General features: G+C 41.3%; 1 protein-coding gene across 1 annotated transcript in view; it reads left to right on the top strand.

Moving 5' to 3' along the window:
* The window catches only part of LOC126568689 (homeobox protein unc-4-like), a 51026-nt gene that overhangs the window by 12882 nt on the left and 14830 nt on the right, over window positions 1-23314 (top strand). Inside the window, exons 2-4 of the mRNA XM_050225204.1 lie at window positions 12236-12289; window positions 19786-19870; window positions 20853-20979. Of these exons, the coding sequence (XP_050081161.1) occupies window positions 12236-12289; window positions 19786-19870; window positions 20853-20979 (266 nt within the window). The remainder of the gene's footprint in view (window positions 1-12235; window positions 12290-19785; window positions 19871-20852; window positions 20980-23314) is intronic.

Below are 23314 nucleotides of genomic sequence, written 5' to 3'. Positions count from 1 at the left end.
TAATGATGGCATGACCTAGAAGATCTCGTAAAGCAAAGGAGAAGAAGATTATTAAACGCCAATATTATCTATGCTAAGGAGCAACCAAAGAAACAAAACTGTGGACAGTCTCAGGCCTGTAATTTCCGATTTGATTAACTTAAATCCATACCGTAGTGAGGACTGACTATCCCACTACGTGGTATCGCGGCAGTCTAGTAAGCCCTGTCGATGGCCGGCATGACCTTAGAGGTCGTTAATCCAAGAAGAAAAAGAAATCCATTCCTGTAATCCCTATTGTCAAAGGTTTGGATGGGACTAGAAATAGATACTGTCGTGTACATCCTTCTCTCTTAACAGAATTTCCGGTTAACTTATACAGTGGTATCAAGCACACTCTTTTTGGTTCGCGAGTCACAGTCGGTGATTTTTCACAGGCCATTTTCTAGCCATAAAACCCCATTAAGGGCGAACGGAAAATTTTCGGATGGACACATGTTTAAAATGTGTGTAATATTTCGTATAAACATTTCTTTCAGCTTTTCACTGAATTTTGTAGAAAATAATTGATATTCTCTATGCTTTTTTGATCGATTAAAACACCTCAAGGTATTGCCGCTTGTAGTCTTCAGTGGATATCTGGACCAGTTTTCCCTTTTTTTCCCTTAGTGATAACTGACTATTCAACTACGTGGTTCAAGTCTTGTAAGCCATTCGATGACCCGCATGGCTTGTGTGTGGTTAAGCCATAGAAAAAAGAAGAAAATGTCATCTTTGCGAGTTTTCTTTTCGTCACTATCCCAAGTCACAATTTTGGAGTAACAGAAATCGTTCGATGATTAAAACCCGACGATCGTGTCTAATGCCTCAGAGTAGAGTTTGCAACCGAAAACGAAGACTATTTCCAATTAGAACTAATGCAACTCATCCTTTGAAAATGAAGTATTGTCATCGATAATGTACGCTAGAACATCGTACCAGAGACAAAACTGTGCCTTAACATCCATATTCAGTGTAAATGAAAAATGTTTTGTTGAACATACAGAAACCACAAAGGATATTTACTCCTCCAAATTTAAAACATTGTTTATATCTGACATAGAAAGTGTTGCAGTGCGTTTTTGCACATTATTTAAGCGCAAAGGCTTTGAGCTGTATTTAAATAATCTCTAATGCTTGACTTTTGTGGTTCCCTAGCTTGCACCTAGATTGATTCTGTAACAAATTGTATAACTTTTCATAGTTGTTTTACTCGTAATATAATTTGCCATGAATTTCTTATATTACAAATATTTGAAAGGAAAGATAAATTCCAAAACTACATAACTATGACCGTTACAGTGCTAATTTACTGGTGCTAGTGAAAGTGTGGGCAGAGCAAAATTGTCTATTCAATATTATGGTACATCATTTTATACGTAAAAACATGAATTTTACCTCACAAACTCAATACTGCACATTGCATATTTTTTGTACAAAATTATTTAAAAAAACTAGATTTATGCATTCCATCTTATTTCGTTTATTAGGATTTGAGATTGTGAGTTTTCTTTTTAATTAATAGTGACTGGTAAAGCTATGCTATTTATTTATCTTAAATAATCATTTATAAATCACATAAAAATGCAACATTTTGATCTGTGCCTGTATATGCTTGTTTTTATAAAGCACAAGCCTAACTTTGGCAGTGATTTGTTAAGCAAGAATATGTGTTTTTGATGAATATTTTGCATTTCGATAGGCGAGATGTTGGAAAAAGATAACTATTTTATATCTGAAAATTTTATAGACGAAGTCTTGTATGAAAATAAGTTTAAACTATTGCTTAAATTTCTTTGTATAAATTACTGATGCGTAAAAATCTAATAAGGCGGTTCTGCTGGAGTTTGTCGGGTGATAGAATTGTCGTTAAATCAGTTTCTAGTAGGCTGGTGACCCGGTGTGTCGTGTATCCATGGCAATCGGTGAGGTTTCACACTGAATAAACTACTGTGAAATAGCATGCATATTGCAGATTGAACTGAAACATTTTGTCTTTCTTTTTGATGAAAAATAACGGACAAGAACTAGCCCTAGCTATACTATGTAAAAAAATGTAATATTTAAAGTTTTGAATACAGTCCTATCTATCGGCTCGATTCAAGTATTCACAGCGGAACTTTGTTCGATTTTGTTTACTATAAACACGTTAATTATTTCATAATCAAACAAATTTAATCACATTTTCGATGTACAGTGTACCGTTTAACTCTGTCAACGTAATTTAACGTGTTGGACAGTTCAACCCGTACCTTAATTAGCTCCGATGGGTTTGACTACTCTAATTCATTGAATAGAGAAGTTAAACTCTAACAAAGCGCCAACCACAAAACACGTTTAAACCGTGTTGCTTCAGCTTCATTATGCTATAAATGGCAAGTCCACTGACTAAACCTCCAGCTAGTACCACTGGACCTGTTGTAAATCATCGCTTTCGCCGACAGCAGAGTTCGAACTAATCAACCGTATCGGTAGGTTGTTAGCTCGCTTAATGAACATTAATCGATGGTTCTATTGGTGTCAGCCCCCGGTGGCTGCAGGCTTCATGTTGCTCGTAATGAAGGAAATTGCTGCTAATTCGATGGCAATCGGTGGGCTGGTTTGGTGTTGATTGTTTAGGAAACCGGCTTATTAAAAAAGATATTCGTTTACGAGTTTTTGTGGCTCTTTGGCTGAGTAAAAATAATATTTCCTTTTCAGATCTGCTTTTTAGTATAATCTCTATTTTCAGAAAAATAAAATTTGCTTCAGTAATTCAATCTCCTAAAAGTGTTCTTCCACGAAGTATTTTAGGTTGTTGAAAACTGTTGTATTTGTTTTTCATTCTTGGGAAAATGGGCACTGATGATGATAAAAATTGTAACTACTATAATTATACAATAATCGACAATTAATTTAATTTTGATTGTTTCGACAAACAAAATCAGTGTTTTATATTTTTTTGTGATTCCTTATGAATCCTTTAAACATAAAAAGGTGAAGTAAATTTAATATTGTCACACATAAACAAAAGAACAAGGATTATTGCCTGATAAACATAGACTTTATCGTCATTTATAGTCAGTTTATAAGGTTTGTCTATAGGTGAAATGTTAATAAACAGACTTTATTAGAATATTTCAATTGCTTATTTCAAAGCTTATTTTCGAGTTAAAGTAAATGTTATCAATTAATAGAGTTTATATCAATACAATCAGCTATCGACAATGATTGTTTAACATTCTTGTAACAGCAAAACAACTTGAAGGTTTTTTTTACAAAAAATACTCAACTGCAACTGGAAACATTAAGTAAAAAAAATCCCAGATATTATACAACTTCAATAGATGAACTATTTTAATCCTGAGAAGCATCGCCTATCTTCCAAGCTTATTAGCGCTCTGTCTGGATCATTCCTCAACACATAACCTAAAAATCTTCAAAGATAACCACATTTCTTCCTCCGTTTCTCTTCTATTCCCTCCTTTATCATCCTCCACCGCCCAACAGGGGGGGAAAAATCTCTACGGTGTGGTGGAAAAATGCGATGGCAAACGGGAAAATTAGCCCGCCGAGAATAACATTTCCAACTCGCAAACTGCCAAGCGCACAACGAATGCCGCTTCCGGTGGTGGTGTAATGCTATCGGCCATTTTCACGATGATCGCAATATCGCAGGTTGCCGCGTGTGTGGAGGGTTAGCGCGGACGTTGCTGGAAAGTGAAAATATTACCCATTTTCCTCGTTTCCACACTGGCGGCGGGTTTTATTTAGGGCTCGTTTCGTTTCTTTTTCGCGATTTTTGTTCGACGCGTAATGTGAAGCAACGTTGGGATGTTTATTTTTTTAAGAACGAATTTCCTCCACTGCACACCAACACGAGTACACGTACGTGCACGTAAGCGCTCCAACCATTCACAAATACACATCCCGCGGGTTCAAGAGCGCGAGTAAATGAAGCGAACATTTTGTTGCTGTTGTACTCACTCACTCACGCAATTAAATTCACCACAGCATCCAGTAGTCCTTGGGCAGGGAAACTCACCTTCACTCTATTATGATGCTATTTTATGATGCCCTACCTTGCGTACATGTACATTTGCACTAGCAGTCGTGTATATTATATATCCACACACACACACAGGATGCACGAGGTTTCTCTGCCTTCCATTGCTGTTCCCTTTTTTGTTCGCCCTACTCCATCAGGCAATTTCAGCAGCATCGACCATTTGGTTGCCATCTCTCACCACACATGCAGCTCACTTTGCGCTGTTGTGTGACGCGCGCATCGAATGGAGTCCGGCACGATTTGGCACGGGTATGCGTATGTATATCGTCGCCTGCTTTGTTTTGCATCTTTGTTCGGAGGAGCAGGAGCAAGAATGGACGTGCAGCTTATTGTCGTTGCCATCACACCACCGATACGATTCGCCAGTGGTGATTTGCCACCGCTGTCCCACACTTGCTGGCGTTCTCCCGCCCTTAAGGGCCTTAAAATCGCAATCATACTTCCTTCAGGAGACTTCCTTACGGGGTGGTGCGCGTACATAAAACGAAACACACACACACGCACGCAGCTGCTTGCCAAAAGAAAAAAAAAGATGAAGGGGGAAAACAAGCGTATAACATAAACGGCCGCCATTACGCGACTGTCGGTTGGTGGTCGCGGCTTTACGCTTTACGTACGGCTGTATCAAGATTTACCGGAACGTCCAAGCAATGGCTGCTGCTAGGCGGTTGAGCGTGTGTTGGTGTTTTCCGTCTTGCGCACTGGGTCGAAACAGCATCGTGGTTTGGTCGTGCATTTCGTGCCGCCGACCAAATCACTAGGATGACGCTGAATGGAGCTGGCTTAGTGCTTTGCGTTAGTGTGTAAAAGTGGCAGGTTTGCCCTCGGGGAGTTGCTCATGCTGCACTCGGTGCTGCTTCTTTTACGATTGTTGCCACCGCTTCGTTAATACACGTTTTGTTTGCTCATTTTGCAGCGGTTGTCTAGGGAAACGTCTTCGAAACGTCAGGCGAATGTCAGACGAGAATTAAGTGTTACTTTTTAGTATAACGTTAGTATTTCACAATGGTAATATGACTGACACAAACCTCATAGTTCAAAAGAATAATAAAATAAAAATAAAACATTTTTTGGTCCCTCTTCAATATCTAAAAAAATAGATAAATTTGAATTTGTTGCTTTGTTTATTAAAACCATCGTAATTTTGAAGTTTCTCTCTAGTGTTACCAAATTTGACAGCTAGAGGGCTACAGGGCCAACCTTTGCGAAGATTTAAGGTAAATGTTTGATTATACAATTTTTGGACGTAGCTCTTCAAACCTATTTAGATAATTCAAGTCATTCTAGCTTCTAACAATTCCTTTTGCTTACAATTTTTCTCAAATAAAAACATTAGTTTCAGCCTAGTTCACGCTTTTCAATGTACCTTTAAAACGCGTTACAAAGCGTTACTTTTACCCGTTACTTACTGATAAGCTAAGTGTCCTTACTCGCTGGGAGTGCTTGAAGTACAAAAATTTACTTAATACAGTCTGCCTGCTACCCCAGAGAATTATTTTGACTTATTCTTCGCCTATGAAATACCACCAATACCACAAACAGGGAGAAAAAGCAACTTCAACATCACCGAACACTACTTCAATTCTGCTTAGTATTGAAACGACTAACAGGCAAAGTACAATTTGCTTTTATTCAATTTTCGTTCAAACATTCAAGCAAAAGCTTCGATTTGCTCACCTTCATTCACGCCCTACAATTGCATCCTTTTTGGCGAAGACAAACATTGAAAGCACCATTTTTTTCACTATTGCTCAACATCTCTACCATTGTTCCGAACACCTTCTCGAGATGCAAAAAAAAATGCAATTCCTCTCGAATGCTCGATGCACTGGGTGGGTTGTGTGTGTGTGTGTGTGTGCCGGAAAAGTGCTTGCACACTTCGGTTTGATGCTGTTGTTTGTTTAGCTCCGCTTTAGAACCGAGTGGAACCAAATCATCAAAGGCTTTATATCAGGAAACGGCGACAGGAAAAAAAAAACCATCACTCCACTCACCGCTTCTGCAAAAGCACAAAGCAATGAAAAGCTATTTCTTCTGGCACAATTCACTGTGCAAGAAAATTGCATGTTGTAAGGCGGGCAAGCAGATGGATCGATCGGGAAAGGTTAGAAGCTGAATCGAAGGTGATAAGCATCGGGGAAGCGAGAATCGTTTAAACTTTTTTGTACGTGGGTGATGGTTGGGCTCCGGTTTGTTTGGTTGGTACGCACAAAAACTAACGACGATTTGCGCAAAGAGCAATTTCAAAGCCACTAGCATAAGGAACAAAGCTGCACTAAAGCGGAAGAGACAGCAAGTAAACGAAGGAAGCAAACAAGTCTTCCGCTTCTGAAGAGTCTCGTGAACACATTTTTCAATGGGGAAAATGGGCGAAAAAAAGGGACGATAAAACTACCAAAAGTGGATCGATTGGTTTTTTTTTTCACTCACGTCTCCGGAGAGAGTGAAACCATGAATGCAAAGAATAAGCTCCTGAGCATCTTCCAGACGCTGGTAAGAATGTTTCATGTTTCGATTGCTTACTGATGCCGCTAGTACTACTACTACTTCTACTACTACTACTACCACGTCTACCACTGGCTTATGCTAATTTTAATGAGGAACCTCAAGTATCGTTTACGTTTCGTTTGCTCTTCACTCATCCCGCCCGTCTCCTCTCTCTCTCTCTCATATTTCAATCAGAATAATCAGTACCGTGCGCCGGTAAAGAAAAGGTGAATAAAACATGAATTGGCAATTTCACCATCAAGAAATTCTACCGGCACTTGACGAATGCGAATTGCCCTGAATGGATCGAATAGATTTGATTATGCGAGGAAGGAAGCATGACCTCGGCATGAGCTGCTGACGGGAATCATCAAAAGAAAGTCCTTAGACATGCGCATATTTCGTTCGCATCGTTGTGATGGTTATCAACCGTAATGTGTGTTTTTCATTTTTCTGTATTTTTTTTGGCATGTTTGTAAAGTACGGGAACAGCCTGGGGGTATGTTTCGACTGCTTATCCTTAACTGAAAGGTAGACAATTTTTTAAAAAGAGCTGTAATAATTTCAATTACCATGTTTTGAACGTGATCATGTGAGATAAAGTGCAACTTAACGCCAAAGACCTTTTAGTAATTCAAATTTTAAATGTAACGTTGAGTAACGCTTCAGTCATCTTATTTTTCAGTAAGAAAATTCTAAAATATGTGATTAAAAAATATAGAAAATTGTAAGATCATTATGATAGCTATATTAGATGCTTTAACTTACTATAAATCAAACACGTTTCTGTGATAATAAAATATTGAAAAATTATTTAAATTGAACTCTAATTCGAAGCATGAAATGCAGACCAATCTCAACACAAAGATTTCGTGTGTTTCTGGCAAGGAAATGGAGACGTAAATAACCCGCCACCAGTAAGTTCATTGGCATTTTGTTTTGGTAAATTATCCTCAAGACTCCTTCAACGCGTGATGTTCGAGTGTAGTTCGACAAAACTATTGAGTCAATAAAGATTGCACCCCATATACTTCAAAACCGGATTGATTCGGATTGATCGTTTCATTATCCGTCTCACTATTCCTAGAACATACCACCAACGAAATTTTTCCCCGCAGATAGCCGCCATTACGTCGGCTATCCTTTCCTGTTCTTTCCAATTCCGACAAATCCAAACTCATCACACACACGTTGAGTGGATCACTTCACCGATCAGTGAAGTAGTTGATAGGTGATGCCGATAGTAGGTGCCCCGTTTTTTCCCCCCCGAGGATCCCTTGTTGGCGGCGAATGTGTTGACAGACCCATCGTCGAGTGGCGTTTAAAAGAATCCGAGAAGCTCCGTGAGATCCGTGATTCCACCGCCGAAGAAAAGGAGATAAAAACAGAAAACCTCAGCCAAAGACAAAACGCGGCATGTCGTCCCTCCGGGATGAGAGGCGACGTGCCACTCTTGTGCGGTGATGTGCTCAAGAGTTGCCGTCCGAGAAGGTTGGGAAGGAGAGCCGTGTTCTGGAGAAAACTGGCGCCTTGTCGATGGCATCGAATTACCTACTCGATTCCACTTCGAAAACTAGCCGCAAAACAAGGTTGCCGGAGTTGCCACACTTTGGGGCAATCTTTTGACGCGCGTCTGGGACACACAAGCAACAACACAGCCGGACCCGTATGTGGCCCGGACCCGGAGGTTGGTTAGTGTTTTTAATCCACCGGGATTGCTGATTTGGAGTGGCTTTTCTACGAAAAGTGAGCCATCTTCATGCTTCCTTGGAACAAGGCGAATCATTCGAAACAGTTGGAACTGCTCAGAAGACGTCTTGTAACGTTTCAAAACTGTCGTCCCCGGGACGATGGCTGTGTGTGTGTGTGTGACTCTTGTGAAGCAGCCGGACGGAGGACCGTTTTTCTCGCAACGTTGCTTCAGGCTAAAACCGCCCTCAATTTATCGAGAAATCCATCCCACCCTGGTCGTAAAGCGAACATTGGCCAGCTTCGCTGCCAGTAACGATAAAATCGATCAAACTCTTTCGGGTCGAGTCCTGTCGGGTTGTTCCGATGGTTCGGTGCTACACCTCCAGCCAGCGGCCCATTGTCAATCGGGGAAAATAACGTTGGCACGTGGCCATACCAATTTGTCGCAGTCCATTTCGTCAGTGTGTGTGTGCTTTTTTTTTTGGTTTCGTCCAGCGGTGCCAGAGAATTGGGAGCCGGGGTCTCACACGCCTCGGATGGATGAATGGCAGCGCACGAGATAGATGATGGAGCCAAGGAAATGGAAATCGACAAACGCGTAATTGGATTTTCCGATCCGTGTCCGTGTCGGTCGGTTGGTCCGTGGGCGTTTCGTGGCCCACGGTGCATTGGAGTGCAGCGTTGAAAAGTGTTTGGAAGAAGGCTATAGACTTCAAATGTGAATAATTTTATTACTTTATTTAAAAAAAATCATAATTTTCTAACCTCTAATTAATGTTCCTATTATTCAGCTCATCCTGCGGTGCGAACTCAACCCATCGTTGTAAACCCTTGCTAGTAGCTTCCCTGTTCTGTCAGTGAATTCAATGCTGTCAGTACAGCAGAAAAGGATATTCATTTCTTCTTGAAATGTCCAGATTTACGGGTTAAATATAAATTTATGTTTGAATACAACAACTCTGTAGTTGGAGCTGCACTTCCATCACTTTTCAATTCGGAATTCACTTTAAAACCCGAACGGAATCTACTCCATTATCCTTCATCAACTCACCCCAAGCGTACCGTTATGCCCTCCTGGTGTGTATGTGTGTGTGAAGCAAAACTTTACTCCAACTAGTGCAGCACACCTAGTGAAACTTGCCACCAGTCATCCAGGCCGGAAAGTAGGAAGATAACCGCCGTTCCGTTTCCGGCAATCGAATTGGCAAGTAATTTATACAGTGCTCTTTCGGCAAAGTTCTGCAATCGATTTACCAAGCAATTGGAAGGATTTTGGTGTCTTCTCTCTTTCTCTCGCTTTATCTCTCTCTCTCTCTCTCTCTCTCTCTCTCTCTCAGTTCGTAACGGAAAATAGGGGCCAAAAAACGGAGCCCGATAAATAACTAACGCTGGCGGAAAGGCCGCAAGGAGGCGTGTTAAAGGGAAAGGCTCAAGGATGTTATCTGTTAGTAGTCCGACTCGTCCCCGTTCTTCGAATCCCCACCAACTCCCGTCCTCCGCATGGGAGTAGTTTTGAATCGGTCGGTTGACCTGCGCAATCATACGATGTACACATTATGATGCAAGTTTTATTCACCATGAATCGCTTCTCGATCAGAGAAAAATAGGAGAGGAAGCTTCACTGTGTTTCGTGATCACGAATTCTGCTCACGAAAACGAGGAAAAATCGTTGGCAGATGCAGAATGTTACCTCACCTCAAGTTTGAAGAGGAAAGGCACGTTCCGAGGCGCGGTTGGGTGATTTACGTGACCTCGTAAAGTGAAACAGAAATCGCCACAGTGAATTGGACTGGATCAAATTCAATTAGGAGCTGAGCGTGAGGGAGTTAGTTGCTAACATATCTAATTACGGCAAAGGCTGTGAGGCAGCGAGTGTTTACTGAACTTTCGGCTGAGTGGAGTGCTTTGGGGATAGTTTATTTAAATGCAGTAAATTATGCAACCCAATTTAGAGAGCGAGGAGAAAAAAAGGATCAAGAGTTTTAAAGCATTTCAGCGACATATATTACATTCATGCTAATGCTGTGAATTTTATGGATAAAATTGCTTCGTATATTTAAGCAGTTTTGACGCTTTTAAGTTGAATTGCAGGGATTGTAATCTAGATTTAGCCAATCTGAGCAATAATTCGATATGCTGAGAACTCAATCCAGCACACTAAATGTAAATGCTGTCGGTGTTGTCACTGTCTAAGTAGTTAATTCTAGTAGACCTTTTCTGGGCTTAGTTAAGGACCCATTATCCTTCTTTAGTTTAATTACAAATTTATGTTTTTGAGCACATAACAACAGGAATTCTATACTGTTGTAAACTCACTGAAAAGGAAAAAAGACCAATCTGATATCTTCAAGAAACTAGACGTCGAAGCTTTAGGACAAATTTCAGCAAGCATTTCCTCAAAAATCAAAGGGGTTTGCATGCTGAAACGGATACGCAAAACAAGAAATTGCTTTCTTCCTTTTGCCCTGATCACATTACTACCGGCAGTGGGTGTGTTTGATTTGACACACTCGCCCTGCACTACAACAAAACTGGAACGTTTTTAATGAAGCTCCCGCCAGTACTTTTGATACCTGCTTCCTGGCAAAAGTACAGACGATGCAATTGCTGTCACCGGATAGCTGCAACTCCTTGATTTCCGAAAGAGTTAAACAGTTCCCTTCTACCCGCATCCGTTCGTTTTGGTGAAGAAAAAAAGCTGAAAGAAGAACTGTCTTTTCTAAGCTCCGAAGAAAGAACAAGACCTCGAATTTGTATTTACACCGTAAGCCTTACGGCCAAAGTACCCTCTGTGCCAAAAATTTGCCCGTAATTCGATACGATTTCAATGGTTCTGCCTAATTGCTTGATTGGAAGCTGATATTGCCACCGTTTCCAGGCAATCCCTGGCCAGCCAGCCAACGAGGGCAACGATATTTGATGCCTTCCACGTTTACCACGTTTGCTTCCTGTGCTTCGTCGCATAAAGCGCCAGCGTCACAGCCACAGCTTAGCGGTCGGAGAAAGGGCTTTCGTTTCGATTCAGACGATTTCGTTTTCATTGTAAGACAATTTCGTCCCGTTCGCTGTCGTACCTTTCTTTCCTGCGCGTACGCTATTGATTAGTGTTTTGTTACGAGATCTTCGATTTAGCACAATGGACAGATATGGCCAGGAAATAGTGTCACACCGGGAGGGAATGTGCATTGTTTTGCGTACGGTACAAAGTTGTGTATTTATTGATTTTGAAGCACACGGTATCGATGGCATTCTAAGAGCCGTCAAGACAATGGAGGCTTTATTGAATTACACATTTGTATGAGTTTTAGGGACGATTTGTTTGATTTCTAGAAGGTAAAGAATTCTTTCGAGTATTCCAACGCCTCAAAACTAGGTTCACAATGAGTATGAGCACTGTTTTACAGCAAAAAAGTAGATAGCATTGTTGTGCCTTGTTAACTTTTAAGACACCCAAATTGAATCTGACAACTAGATGGCGCTCCGCGTACGCCTACTAAGTTTTAACAGGATTGTCGACGGTCGATACAAAAACTGCCAGCATTGGCAAGCATCCAGTAATGCAGTGTCTTTTACGTCTTAATTCCAAACCCTACATTGCTTTAATAAATCATCATGAAATGTGGAAGCGATCCACCTCAAACCTGCTCAATTTCGTCAGCTTATCGATCCAACATTCCTATCCAATCAATAAATGAAACTCGTCTGCGCTCAAATAGTCAACCCTCCGCGTGAGGAGAGCTAAATTCCTTTCTCTGACCGGAATTTTCCGTACCCCTACTCGTACCGGGGTAATCTTCCCTATTCGTACTCCCGATTATCCGTGGTTTTCAGTGTGCTACTCCTAACATTGCTACCGACGACGCCTCGGTACGGTCTAATGGCAAATTACTAAATTCAATAATAATGAGATTTCGTCCGGGAGCAGCTCCTTCAAGATGTTTCCCTCTCCGTCTAATATCTTTCTACCCCAATTTTCTTCTTCTTTTCCAGATTTTACACACTTAAAGTCAACCTTCGGCGGTGGCGGCGGCGCTTGCTTACCGGGTAAGTTAAACGGACCATTTTACAATGTATATTAGGGGGAGGAAGAAGAAGAAAAAAAACCCCCTAATGCGTTCAATTTCAATTTGCATTTGCTGCTCTCGGTGGGGTTTTGGGTAGCCTTCAGACGGGACTTTCTGAGAAAACACGACATTATCGGGTGTGTGTGTGTGTGTGCGTGCGACAGTAGGGAGTTGTAGTAGCTGATGACTTTCCTAAATCTGTTGCCAAAATTGACTAATTTTCCTATGGACCCCTTGGAACCGTTGCGTCCCCGGGAATCGTGGCTTCTTGCGACCGACCGACCGACCTCGTGATCATGCGCAAGAATCATCCACAATTCCCAACACTCCCAGCATACAACGTCGTGGTGTGTGTTAACAGCCATTTATGTAGTTTTTTTTTGTTACTTCTCTTCCTTCGCTTTCTCTCTCTCTCTCTCCCTCTCTCACCATCTCTCTATTTCACTCACTCGTTCCCGAAAAGCTTCTTGAGTTTAGGCGAGTTTTGGGTGCTGAGTTTGGGTCGGGTTTGGGGGTTTTGTTAGCTTGTGTTATGTACCGAACCAGTCATTCAGTCAGTCACTTTGTGCCGCCCGCTCTTTGCATTAGCCCCCCTCACCCCCCTTCTCCCGCTCCCAACTGCCTCTTTTACATCTTCGGGAGCAGTATCTCGGCACTCGCTTCATCTCTTTTGCGGCCTTTCCATCCACGGCAGCACCCAACGTTCGGAAGATTTCGGTACATAAAGAGTATCGTCAAGTACATTCTGATATTTTAATCTCATTTCGTGCACAATGCTGAAAGGCTAGACGCGATGGACAAGGAGAGAAGGGAAGTGGCAAGCACACACACACACACACACTCACACATACCACGGCACAATACGATAATTGGTTTGGTTTCAAGAGAGCAAATTTTCACCGGCTAGAGGCTAGAAAATAGAAAATGGAAAACGGCCACGGCCGGGGGAAATCGGGGGAAATCCAGTGTTTGTAATGTTGCGCTTAGTTTTTAGTACACGCCAAACACTGCCATTGTGCGGGAGGGGGGGGGGGGATGGGGGGAGGTGATGGAGGACACCCAACGATCGTTGGGTGTTGAAAATGGCGCGCTTTGGCTTTCGGCTTTTCCTCCTAACACAAACAAAAAACCCCAACATTCATTTGCCGGTGGCATAAATCGTGTGCCATCGCGTTTTATGACGAGCTTTAGTTGTGCCGTACGACTTGCTTCACTTTTACACACCTTTTTTGCGCTTGTGTGTGGGTGGGTGGTTTTCTGGAGAAACATTTGATGTAGAGAGAAAGAGAGACGATGAGTTTTGTGTTGTTTAAAGCCTGTGACAGCTAAATTAAATTATCTAACGGCTCGCGTTTTCTCGCGCACTGATATTGTTGGGTGTTGAGAAGAAAGAAAAGGAAGTTTTTTTTTTGTAAGAAAACGAGTTTTTTTTTTTGCTAGTGTTTTGAACGGTTTTGTGAGGGAAATTTGAAGGAAACAGTTCGTTAGATTTGTATTTATGTTGTGTGGAGTCAACAATGATGCTCAAGACTTCAAGATTTTTTAGGACAAAATATTCTTTTAACAAAAATTGGGAAGTTGTTGAGATTGTTGGCAAAGATCCTTTTCTTGGAAATTGCCAAACTTCATTATTTTATTACTCGACTGTTGATAAATGCTTATCAAAAGGATAGAACGGACGTAACAGAAAAAAAAACAACTTTTTTTCAAATCAACAGAAATAATAACGGAAGTACAGTCGTCCTCAATCAAACGGTTATTGATGAGTTCTGCTGTCTTGGAACAGCCTTATAACTTCGGATAACAATGCCAGCAATGAATTCGCTCAGTGGTAGCCCTCTACGATGGCTACGAATCTTGAACAATCCGAGACTTTGACGGTGTTTGAGCATGGGTTAAGGAGAAGAAGCCCAAAAACCAAAAGCTTGCCGAGCTGTACGGCGAACTAGGACATGCTATCGGTGGCAAAGTTCAAGAGGGTATGCCAGGATCATCTCAGTTTGTTGGGTGGAGCAGGTAAAGCGGAACATGTCGAAGATCGGCTAGCTACCCATGCATGGGAAGCCAGGCCAGCCAGAGAATCGAGTATCCTGGAGTATTTTGGGAAGGTCCTGCTTTCGCTCTAAACTTGATCATTTCTAGATGGTCTAGATGTGTTGTGGACCCAGCAGTGTTGTGTAAATTTTTATTAGTTAATCAACCACTCATCACATTTTAATCATATTTCTTTAAAAATCTAAATATTTGCAACTGAAAAGAATCCTCAAACACTACTGTAAAGAATAGAAATTTGCTAAACTAGCCTTGCTTGGAAAAATCATAAATAAGTTTGACATTGATACAATCAGCTTCGTTATCCATTTGTGTACCATTCATACCTTTCCAGAGACGACGATATGAGCATCAGCGTAAAGAATTCAACAATCACATTAATAGACCTATCACATTATGGCCATTGTATGTGAACGGATAAGACCACTTTTTTCTTCATCTTTCAGTTACCGGGTTCGTGAAAACCCTCTCATCATTGCTCCCTTCTGGTCGATCCAATCTAACCACACACACACGTGCGTGCTCTCTCCAAAAAAAAAGGACCAAAAAGAACCACTCAAACCAGGTGCTATTGAGCCTAGTATCATCGTCTTTTCGACCAAAACACACAGCACCATAGGACGGATAGTACTCCCAACAGGTTTTTACAAGTGTAATCGCATCAAACACAAACGCCACCACCGCTTCCCGAAACCAGATGCCAAGAAGAAGAGAGCATCCTCCCAAAAGTGACACCCAATTTCGGATCGATGCTCTTAAGCAGGATTACGCCCCCGATTCCCTGGGGATGTTGGGGTGCTTTTTTTTTTTGTCGCTCGTCGAAAAATGTCCACATACCACACGCGTGCAACAAATCCAGTCCTTCCAACAAGAACTAGTCTTTTTCTTTTGTTACCAAGCGGATTTCCCATACCGGTGGACGAGAATGTCTCGAAATTGGGCACACCGGTGCGGGCGACCCCTCTCGGGCAGGGAAGCGCGGACTTGTCCCTCTTCTTCCTGTGGTTCGTCAAAAAAAGGGACAATGCCGGCAGCCATTCTTGTTGGCCACCTGCCCGTTGCCACCGGTTGTGACCGGATGGTGAAATGTGTAATGCGCGTGGGTAAATATTTTCCATTCGTTCGCTTTCTGGCCATTGTGTTGTGGGGGCGATGTGGTATTTTGCATTTATTTGGAAACTCCTTGTCAGCCGTACTTCATAGCAAAAGGTAAACGGATCCATCAACATTCCAACATCATTTTCTTTGAGCTTATTCACCACCTTCGGTGGTGCTGTGCAAATCGCAGCTAAGACCTGTTTTTTCGATGCTTCCCACGTGGCTCGTGGTATGTGAACTGGCCATTTTTTTTTTGGTGAGTGTGTGTGTGTGTGTGCTTGTATGTTTATTGTCCATACATTTGTGTTGTGTGGATTATGTTGCTCGATTAACGAAGAAGAAAGCGAATGGGCAATGAATACAGAGCTGTTGCATTGAGCTACATTTTGAAATTCAAATTTTGTGGATAATAGAATTAAGTGTTTTCTATAAAATTTAACTCACCTTTAAAGCTCTCTTGAAAAGAAATTAAACCGAAAATTAAAAATATCTAACAAAAACAAATTGGTAATTAAATCAAACATCCCAATGCTTTACTGCCTTCCTACCTTTGTTTGAATTGTTTTCCGTGTGGAGTTTCACGATTTTAAAAGGCAAATTTGTCTTCTTACCCTTCCATCAACCTGGCGCGTCTAGCACCGTGCCATGCCATTATTAAGACCCGTAACTAATCGAACCGTAAATAACATTCTACACACCACACACCACACACACACGTACGAAGTGTCCAAAGACAGAAGAGACAGAGTTGCGTAGCGAAACAATCGTACCAATTTATGTCCCTTTTGGGGCGCGCGAATTCCATCCATTTTACGCCACAGCAAACAGTCGCATTTAGTACGAGATGTGTGTGTGTGTGTGTGCGTATGTTGGAAGGAAAATTAATTAATTTACCTTAAAACGAACTAATAAAACGAAATTGGTAAAATTCTTAGCCATTTTACATGACTTTCCTGTACGGTGGAACGCTCTGCCGGGACCGAACCCTGAAGACAAATGAAATAAATTTCCTGCACTGTTTCTGTTTTCTGTCGCAGGACTTCCTGCCATCCTGCCATATGTGTGTGGTATGCGCATACGTGTGTGGTGTGTGTCACGGTTCCTACTGGAATGCACAGCATACGTGTGTCTAAATAGTGAAATATCATTCACTTTCCCCTTATTTTTCGCTTCACTACGTAACATACCGCACGCATTCAGCCCTGGTGAACGTGTACGACTGTCTCTAGCTAAGAGCAGGTCCATCTCGTACACCCCTTTTTTTAATGCTAAAGCTAGACTGGCAAGACCAGCCCTTGAACACGTAATACGATAATGCGGAAAATAGTCAATTTCGAGATGCGCACACTGGTGAACCCCTTTTCCCGATTTAGGCCCGATTTGTAAGATTGCTGGACCCTGTAGAATATGCGTACATTCGTATGTGGTATTTGAATTAGGTAGCTTTTTCACGTCATCTTCACGAGCAACAACTGGTTTGGTGAAACGAAAATTCTGAAACCGAATGGTTGGTTTTGTAAATTATTACAGTCGATTGAGAGCGAACGTACAAAGAGAATAGAAGTGCTGAGGAAAAAGGAAGAGATTATAATTCATGCATTATCATTTTTGAACAAAAGTTAGAATAGATAATTCCTGAAACGGTTGCAATAATAATTTAGAAATAATTAATTAATTTTTTAAACTGAAATCGTGAAATATTGAACAAGTGATTTACAGTGATGAATGGAAAAGCAGGTTGTTTAACAATTATTTCGTATTACATTTATTTCAATCAATATAATGTTCTCATTTTTCTAATTTTTCTTCTCATTGCATTACATTTTCTCTTTCCTTATCTTCTCACTCATTCTTTGTTATCTGTTCCTATGTTTTATCCTTCTGTTTTTTTTTCTTATTAAATTAAACATTATATTCTAAGCATTGCAACTATCACCCTCATCTTCTACATTTTTCTTTAAAAATTCTTAAAATTATAGCTTACAAAGTTTTACGCTTTGTTGCTAGAACAACCCGCAGAACAAGGCAAGCAAGATATCAGGAAAAGGTCTTTGTTTTGTTGTTCTATTTAAGTATCTTTCAAAGAACTTTATAGAAAATTTAAAATCACTAAAATTGAGCATTTTGAAAGTTTGTAAAGCTATGTTACTAGCAGTTTTTTTACGGGAAAATATTAATTAGAAGAATTGTTTCATTTCCGTGTAAAATATCAATCCTAAAACACTCGTATTGTATGAATTTACCCACGTTAAAATATGATATCACTTCAAGTTAAAGTATAATTGATTCATTATCAAATTTAAATTGTTCCACAAACAAAAAGTGATAAAAATATTAATTTCCAATTCCAGTAAATGGATCGAATAGCATTAATTTTCGCACAATGGTACATTGCGTTTGTTTTTAAATTTTATATTGTGAGCAAATGAATCTCAATTAACTGTAATAATTTTCTTCCTGCGGGTCCTTCCCACTGGGATCACCAACAACACATTTTAATCATTGTACTCGAGCTAATCCATTAACCAACCAGTTCCACCGGGCCATGTTAATACATGATGCTTACTAGCCAAACAACAACCAAAAAAAAATCCAGCCAAAAACACCAATCTGTTTGACACGTCACACAAAATGACGGGACGGGAAAATCATTTACCGGATTGATTAAAACAACAATAAAAATAATCATCACCATCATCACTGTATCTCTCACATCGGTCTCTGCGGACGATAGCGAGAATGAGCTCGCTTCTGTTAGGAATTTTTCCCCCTGTTTTCTGCCCCTACAGTGGCACCCGGCACAGGGGCCACCACCGGTTGACGCTTGTACCGTTGACTGGTAACATGATATTTTATTTTGTTACAATATGATGAAGAGCAAAATAATCAATTAGGGAGCAATTATAGCACCCGGGAGGGCTACCACCGACGGTCGGCTCTGTTGTTCTGTGCAGCTCTGTCACACACCCTGGGAAAAAAAAAACGGGGAACGTGTGGTTGAAGGGTGTTCGGAGTGTGCCGGGCGTTAGTTGAGTGATGTGTAAACACGACACAGCCGACACATCACACCACGGTGCCAGCCAGACAGACAGACGAGGCTGGAAAGTGTTGACCACCCGCGCGAAGTTTGAGCGGTCTGTGGGGTGTATTGGTGGATAGCAATTGGGAACCGTTTTTTCCGCTGAATTCGTAGAATTCTTGCTTTAAAATATTAATGACTGGTTGGTTGGAGAGGTGAGTAAGGATAGTCAACTTTTTCCTTCTTTTCGGTGGACATCGTGATGATATGTGATCGAAACAAATTCATTCCAATTCCATTATTAAGTAAGATCGACCAGGAAACATGGGCATGGCTTGCTTTGCAAGGAAGGATTTTCCCTTCAATATTCTCTTTCTTAATAACTCCTCTCCCCCCCGGCTGGCCCAGCCACACGAAAGCCCACCCAGCGGACCCCGTAACTGCGTGTGAAGATTCCTCCAATTAGGTCCAAATGGAATTGGAATTTTCCTTCCCAACCGCCGACACCGGTTAGTAGTGGGCACCACTTCACGAGTAGCTGGCCGCCAGCCACCACTTTCGGCACCGGTTCAAAGCCACACAAACACACATTTTCTCACCACACGTGCTCTTGCTTTGTGCGATGCCGCCACCCAAATCCCCATCGAGTGGAGAACCTCCTTGAGATAATGGGGTGGAATCTTGGAGCAGCATTCGCACGAAGGAAAATCAAAGACGTCGTCATCCGCGATCACTATCTATTTCGGTCTCTCTCGGTCGCACACATGCGCTCGTAAATACACGGTTCGAGTGGTTGGAAATGGAATGGCGGTGAACTGACCGAACCGTGGTTCAGTCCTGCATCGGTTTTGGGTGCCCAAAATTAGCTAGTCAAGCTTGAGGCTTGAGAGTCCCTCGTTGGAACTCTTGGCGGGTGCGGTTTCGCCGCTAAGTTTGCCCGCAAACGCAAAAGTGCCTTGGCGTGTAATTAGAGTGCACCATTTGCGTTTGAAGTTACACCAAAACCACGGAAGAAAGTCGACTTTATCGTATCGACAATCGGATCGGGCAAGTGATTTTGATATACATTTATATAAACGCGTAAATTAAAGGGCTTTGTCGGCTTTGCCACTCGAGCTTGCCATTTTGTACGAATCTTTGTGGCGATACCGTGTGTTGGCAAAGATTCAACTAATTCAACTTCAATCGTTTGCCTACAGTAATTTGATTTGCGTAAAGAAAGGCTTAAGATTGTGGATAAACATTTCCATTCGTTAATCCGTACTAAACAACTTTGTTTTTTTTTTTTACTTTCTTTCTACTTACAGGAGGTGGTGTAGATTCCAGCAAAGACTTTACCATTGACGGTCTAAATAGTTACGGAAAGAAGAAGAAGAAGAAACGAAGGCACAGGTAGGTGGAGAAGGAATTCCTTAACTAAGCCCACTTGAGTTTAATTTCATAATTGATCTTTAAGCGTAACCTCAAATGTATTCTTTGCCACAATCGGATAAACGTTTGTCTTGCTTAACAAGGCATAACTGTGAGATCTTTCACTGATCCTGTAGAACCGCTTTTTTGCGATGATTCATGACTCATCGTCAGGAAGATATATTAGATTCTTTCAATAGCGATAATTCTTTACAAAACTCCATTTTGTTCAGAATATCTAGGCCTCAAAGGAGTTCAATTAAAGATTAATCAAGCTTTCGATTTACCTCGGGAAGTACTCCGCGATCTATGTTTAAGTTCTTCGTTCAAATCGGAACAAGCACTTACCTTTTTGGAATAGAAACATTACGGCACAGAAGAATGACGAAACAGTGCATATTCCTTCACAAGATTCCTTTATATGCTCTTAGCTCTTAGTAGATCGTTAAGAGACAGGCAGCTACTGGGACCCGATTTTAGCAATAGATCAGTGTGTACTTCCGACCCAATCATGCAAATGGTGGACTCATATGACGCTCGAGGATTTGCAAATGATTCCCTGCTGCCGACCTAATCAACTCAAAAATAGTTTAACACAGCTCCTTGTCAATTCTTTTGTAAAGGTCTAAGTGTCTAAGTCGCTATTTCTTCCGAATGATCATTATGCTAGTAAGAATTTGATATTTCTAATCTCTATCTCTATAGCAACGAAATTGATCAACTTTTCAAGATTAAATAGTCTCAAATGTGTAGCTTAAAGCGTGTATTTTTTCGATATTGCTTTGAAATAATAAGTATTGTGGAGTTTAAACACAGTACTAGCCAAGAATCCTGGCCAAGAATATTACTATTTATTATTAAGACTGAGAATATGTCTTAATAATGTTCCCTAGATTGTTTCTTATAATAATTTTAATACATTCGTACTCTAACTTATGCTTGTCATGCGTCGCTTCTTTTACAGTCGCACCATCTTCACCAGCTATCAGCTAGACGAGCTCGAAAAGGCCTTCAAAGAAGCGCACTATCCCGATGTGTACGCCCGCGAAATGCTTTCCCTAAAAACGGATCTCCCGGAGGACAGGATACAGGTATGTTTGGTACCCGGCTAGCCAAAGCCATCCCTAACAAACCATCATCACCGCATCATCCCACCCTGCACTAACCCTTGCAAATGCAGCCCAAAAGCTAAAACGGCAAATCAAAAATGATGGCCTATAATACGCTGGTTACAAATCGCTTCCCTCTCGCGTGTATCACTTCATGTTTACAGTTCATGGTGTACGATAATTAAATTTTGCCCACAACACATAAGTGTGTCTGTCCATCGTTTGTGAATGGGAGGATAAAATGTAACAAACGAAGCGAGAGTAAAAAACAACCAGGCGTCATAAAAAAAAAAAACGTCCCCCAAATTCCCCAGAGGCATGACAAATGTACTGAGTACGATGCACACTAGCCAAAAGTCAACGAGCAGAATGGATGGAACGAGAGAGAGAGAGAGAGGGAAAAGAAGCAAAAAAAAAGGCCAACCAGCTCGTATCACTAAATCACGGTGAAACGTTTTATAATTCATTTAGCAGCAGATTTAAGGTTCCCGTTTCGCAATGCCAAACCCACCCCGAAACCGAACCGGGCGCCACGGGCAACAGTATGGCGACAGTGCCGGGTTCGGTCGATGACAGTGCTGCAAACAATGTATAAATTATTCTATTATAAACATTATCAAATTATGAACCTAACAAAATTGACAACCGCGGGAGTGGTCGGTCGCATTCGGTTGCCGCTCGGTGTGCGCGGGTTGCACCGTGGTTGCAGCCTAACGGTCCCCTGAGAAGGGTGGCCCTGAGTTGGTGAGCACGCGACCGACAAACACGCTGAAGCCGTACGCTGAACAACCGCTAGCGCGATCACTGTGTGAGTGAAATTCAAGGGTTTGGGTGGCGAAACCCGTTGGCTGAACGGTTCTGAACTGATGGCAGCAAATACTTTGCAAGCTTTGTTTCTTTTTTCTTCTTTTTTTGTATTTTAAACACAATCCCGGCACACAAAAGCTTAATTTGATTAAACGTTTATTGTGTTTCTGTGCTTTATTGAGAAGCATTTGCGTTTTATGATGCGTAAAACTTCGTATCGATAAGCTTTCGCCATAAATTTAAACCACACTGTAAATTCCCGCATTTTCCCTGAAGCATTTTGCTCAGCCAAAGGAAACACACACTTTGGTTGCCGAAAAGTGGTGCAAAAATTGAATTAAACAACCATTATTTGCGCAGTCTTGCGCAGTATTATGCGGATCAGGACCGTAAAAGCGATCCCCCTCAACGGGGCTACACCAACGCCCAAGAAAGCAACTTGGTCGATGACTCGTGAAAATTATGAACCGAGAAAATAGCAGCTCAACCAGTAGAAAATCCATCAACCAATGCGTCCTGCGTCCTGCCGTTGTCGAATTGTTTACGAATAGCTTTATTGGTTAATGGGGTAGATAAAATTTAGGATACCCTAGGATGCTTCGCCTGAGGGTACGGTTTGGGTAGAACAAAAAACAAAAGCCATACCCCCCCCCCCCCCAACCGGGTGGCCCAAAATTGGATAACAAAATAAGTTAAAGTAGCTCGCCCCTTTTTGGGGGCAATCGCTTGTTATCGGCAATGAGCCAACCCGAGTCGTGTCCGTCGGTCTGGATCCTGGCGGCAGGTCAAAATTAAAGCTGACAGAGTATAAATAAATTGAATTTATCATCGAGATTGGTTGGTCTTAAATTTCGTCTCGTTTCGACTGGAGTAGTAGCGGTATTAGCTGTAAATAATGGCTGCTACATTATAATGCGATGTACCAGTGATTCACATACAGTACAAAGTGGTCAAAAAAGAAGTTAATACTAAGGTCACAGTCTAAGTGTTCTTCTGCTAATTTATTTAGTGGACCCAAACTTGGAACCTAAATTTAAAATTCTTTAACTGGACCACTTGATTCATATTAGTTTCGTGATTTTGTGGTACAGATTTGAGGAGCATCCCGAATAAATGGCATAACTCCTTTCCATGTGTCCTAATGGCTTTATGGCTTTATCTTTATGGTCTACCACCAGACAGCCCTATTTGGAGGAAGGTCCTTTGGGACTGGGACTTGAAATTCTTATCAAATGTTTTGCAGAAGGAGGTGCCGTACGATTTGCCCATCGTCGTAAAGTTATTTTTTAACGATTTTTTCAGCCGTTAATTTTGATTAATTGTCTGCTACCTTCAAGGACGTCAGACACTCGAATTCCCTGATCAACTTTTACAGGCATTTCGACTGTTATTTCCAGTTGTTTCGACGTTATTTCCAGAAGTGAGAAGTGCCTTATGACGTTCAATTTTTTCTCCTAAATATAGACGAGGAAGGGCGAAGATATCTTCTAAGAAATTATTTTCAATCATT

This window comes from Anopheles maculipalpis, chromosome 2RL, assembly GCF_943734695.1.
Source record: "Anopheles maculipalpis chromosome 2RL, idAnoMacuDA_375_x, whole genome shotgun sequence".
Classification (NCBI taxonomy): Eukaryota; Metazoa; Arthropoda; class Insecta; order Diptera; family Culicidae; genus Anopheles; species Anopheles maculipalpis.
This window is presented reverse-complemented; position numbering and strand designations above follow the sequence as displayed.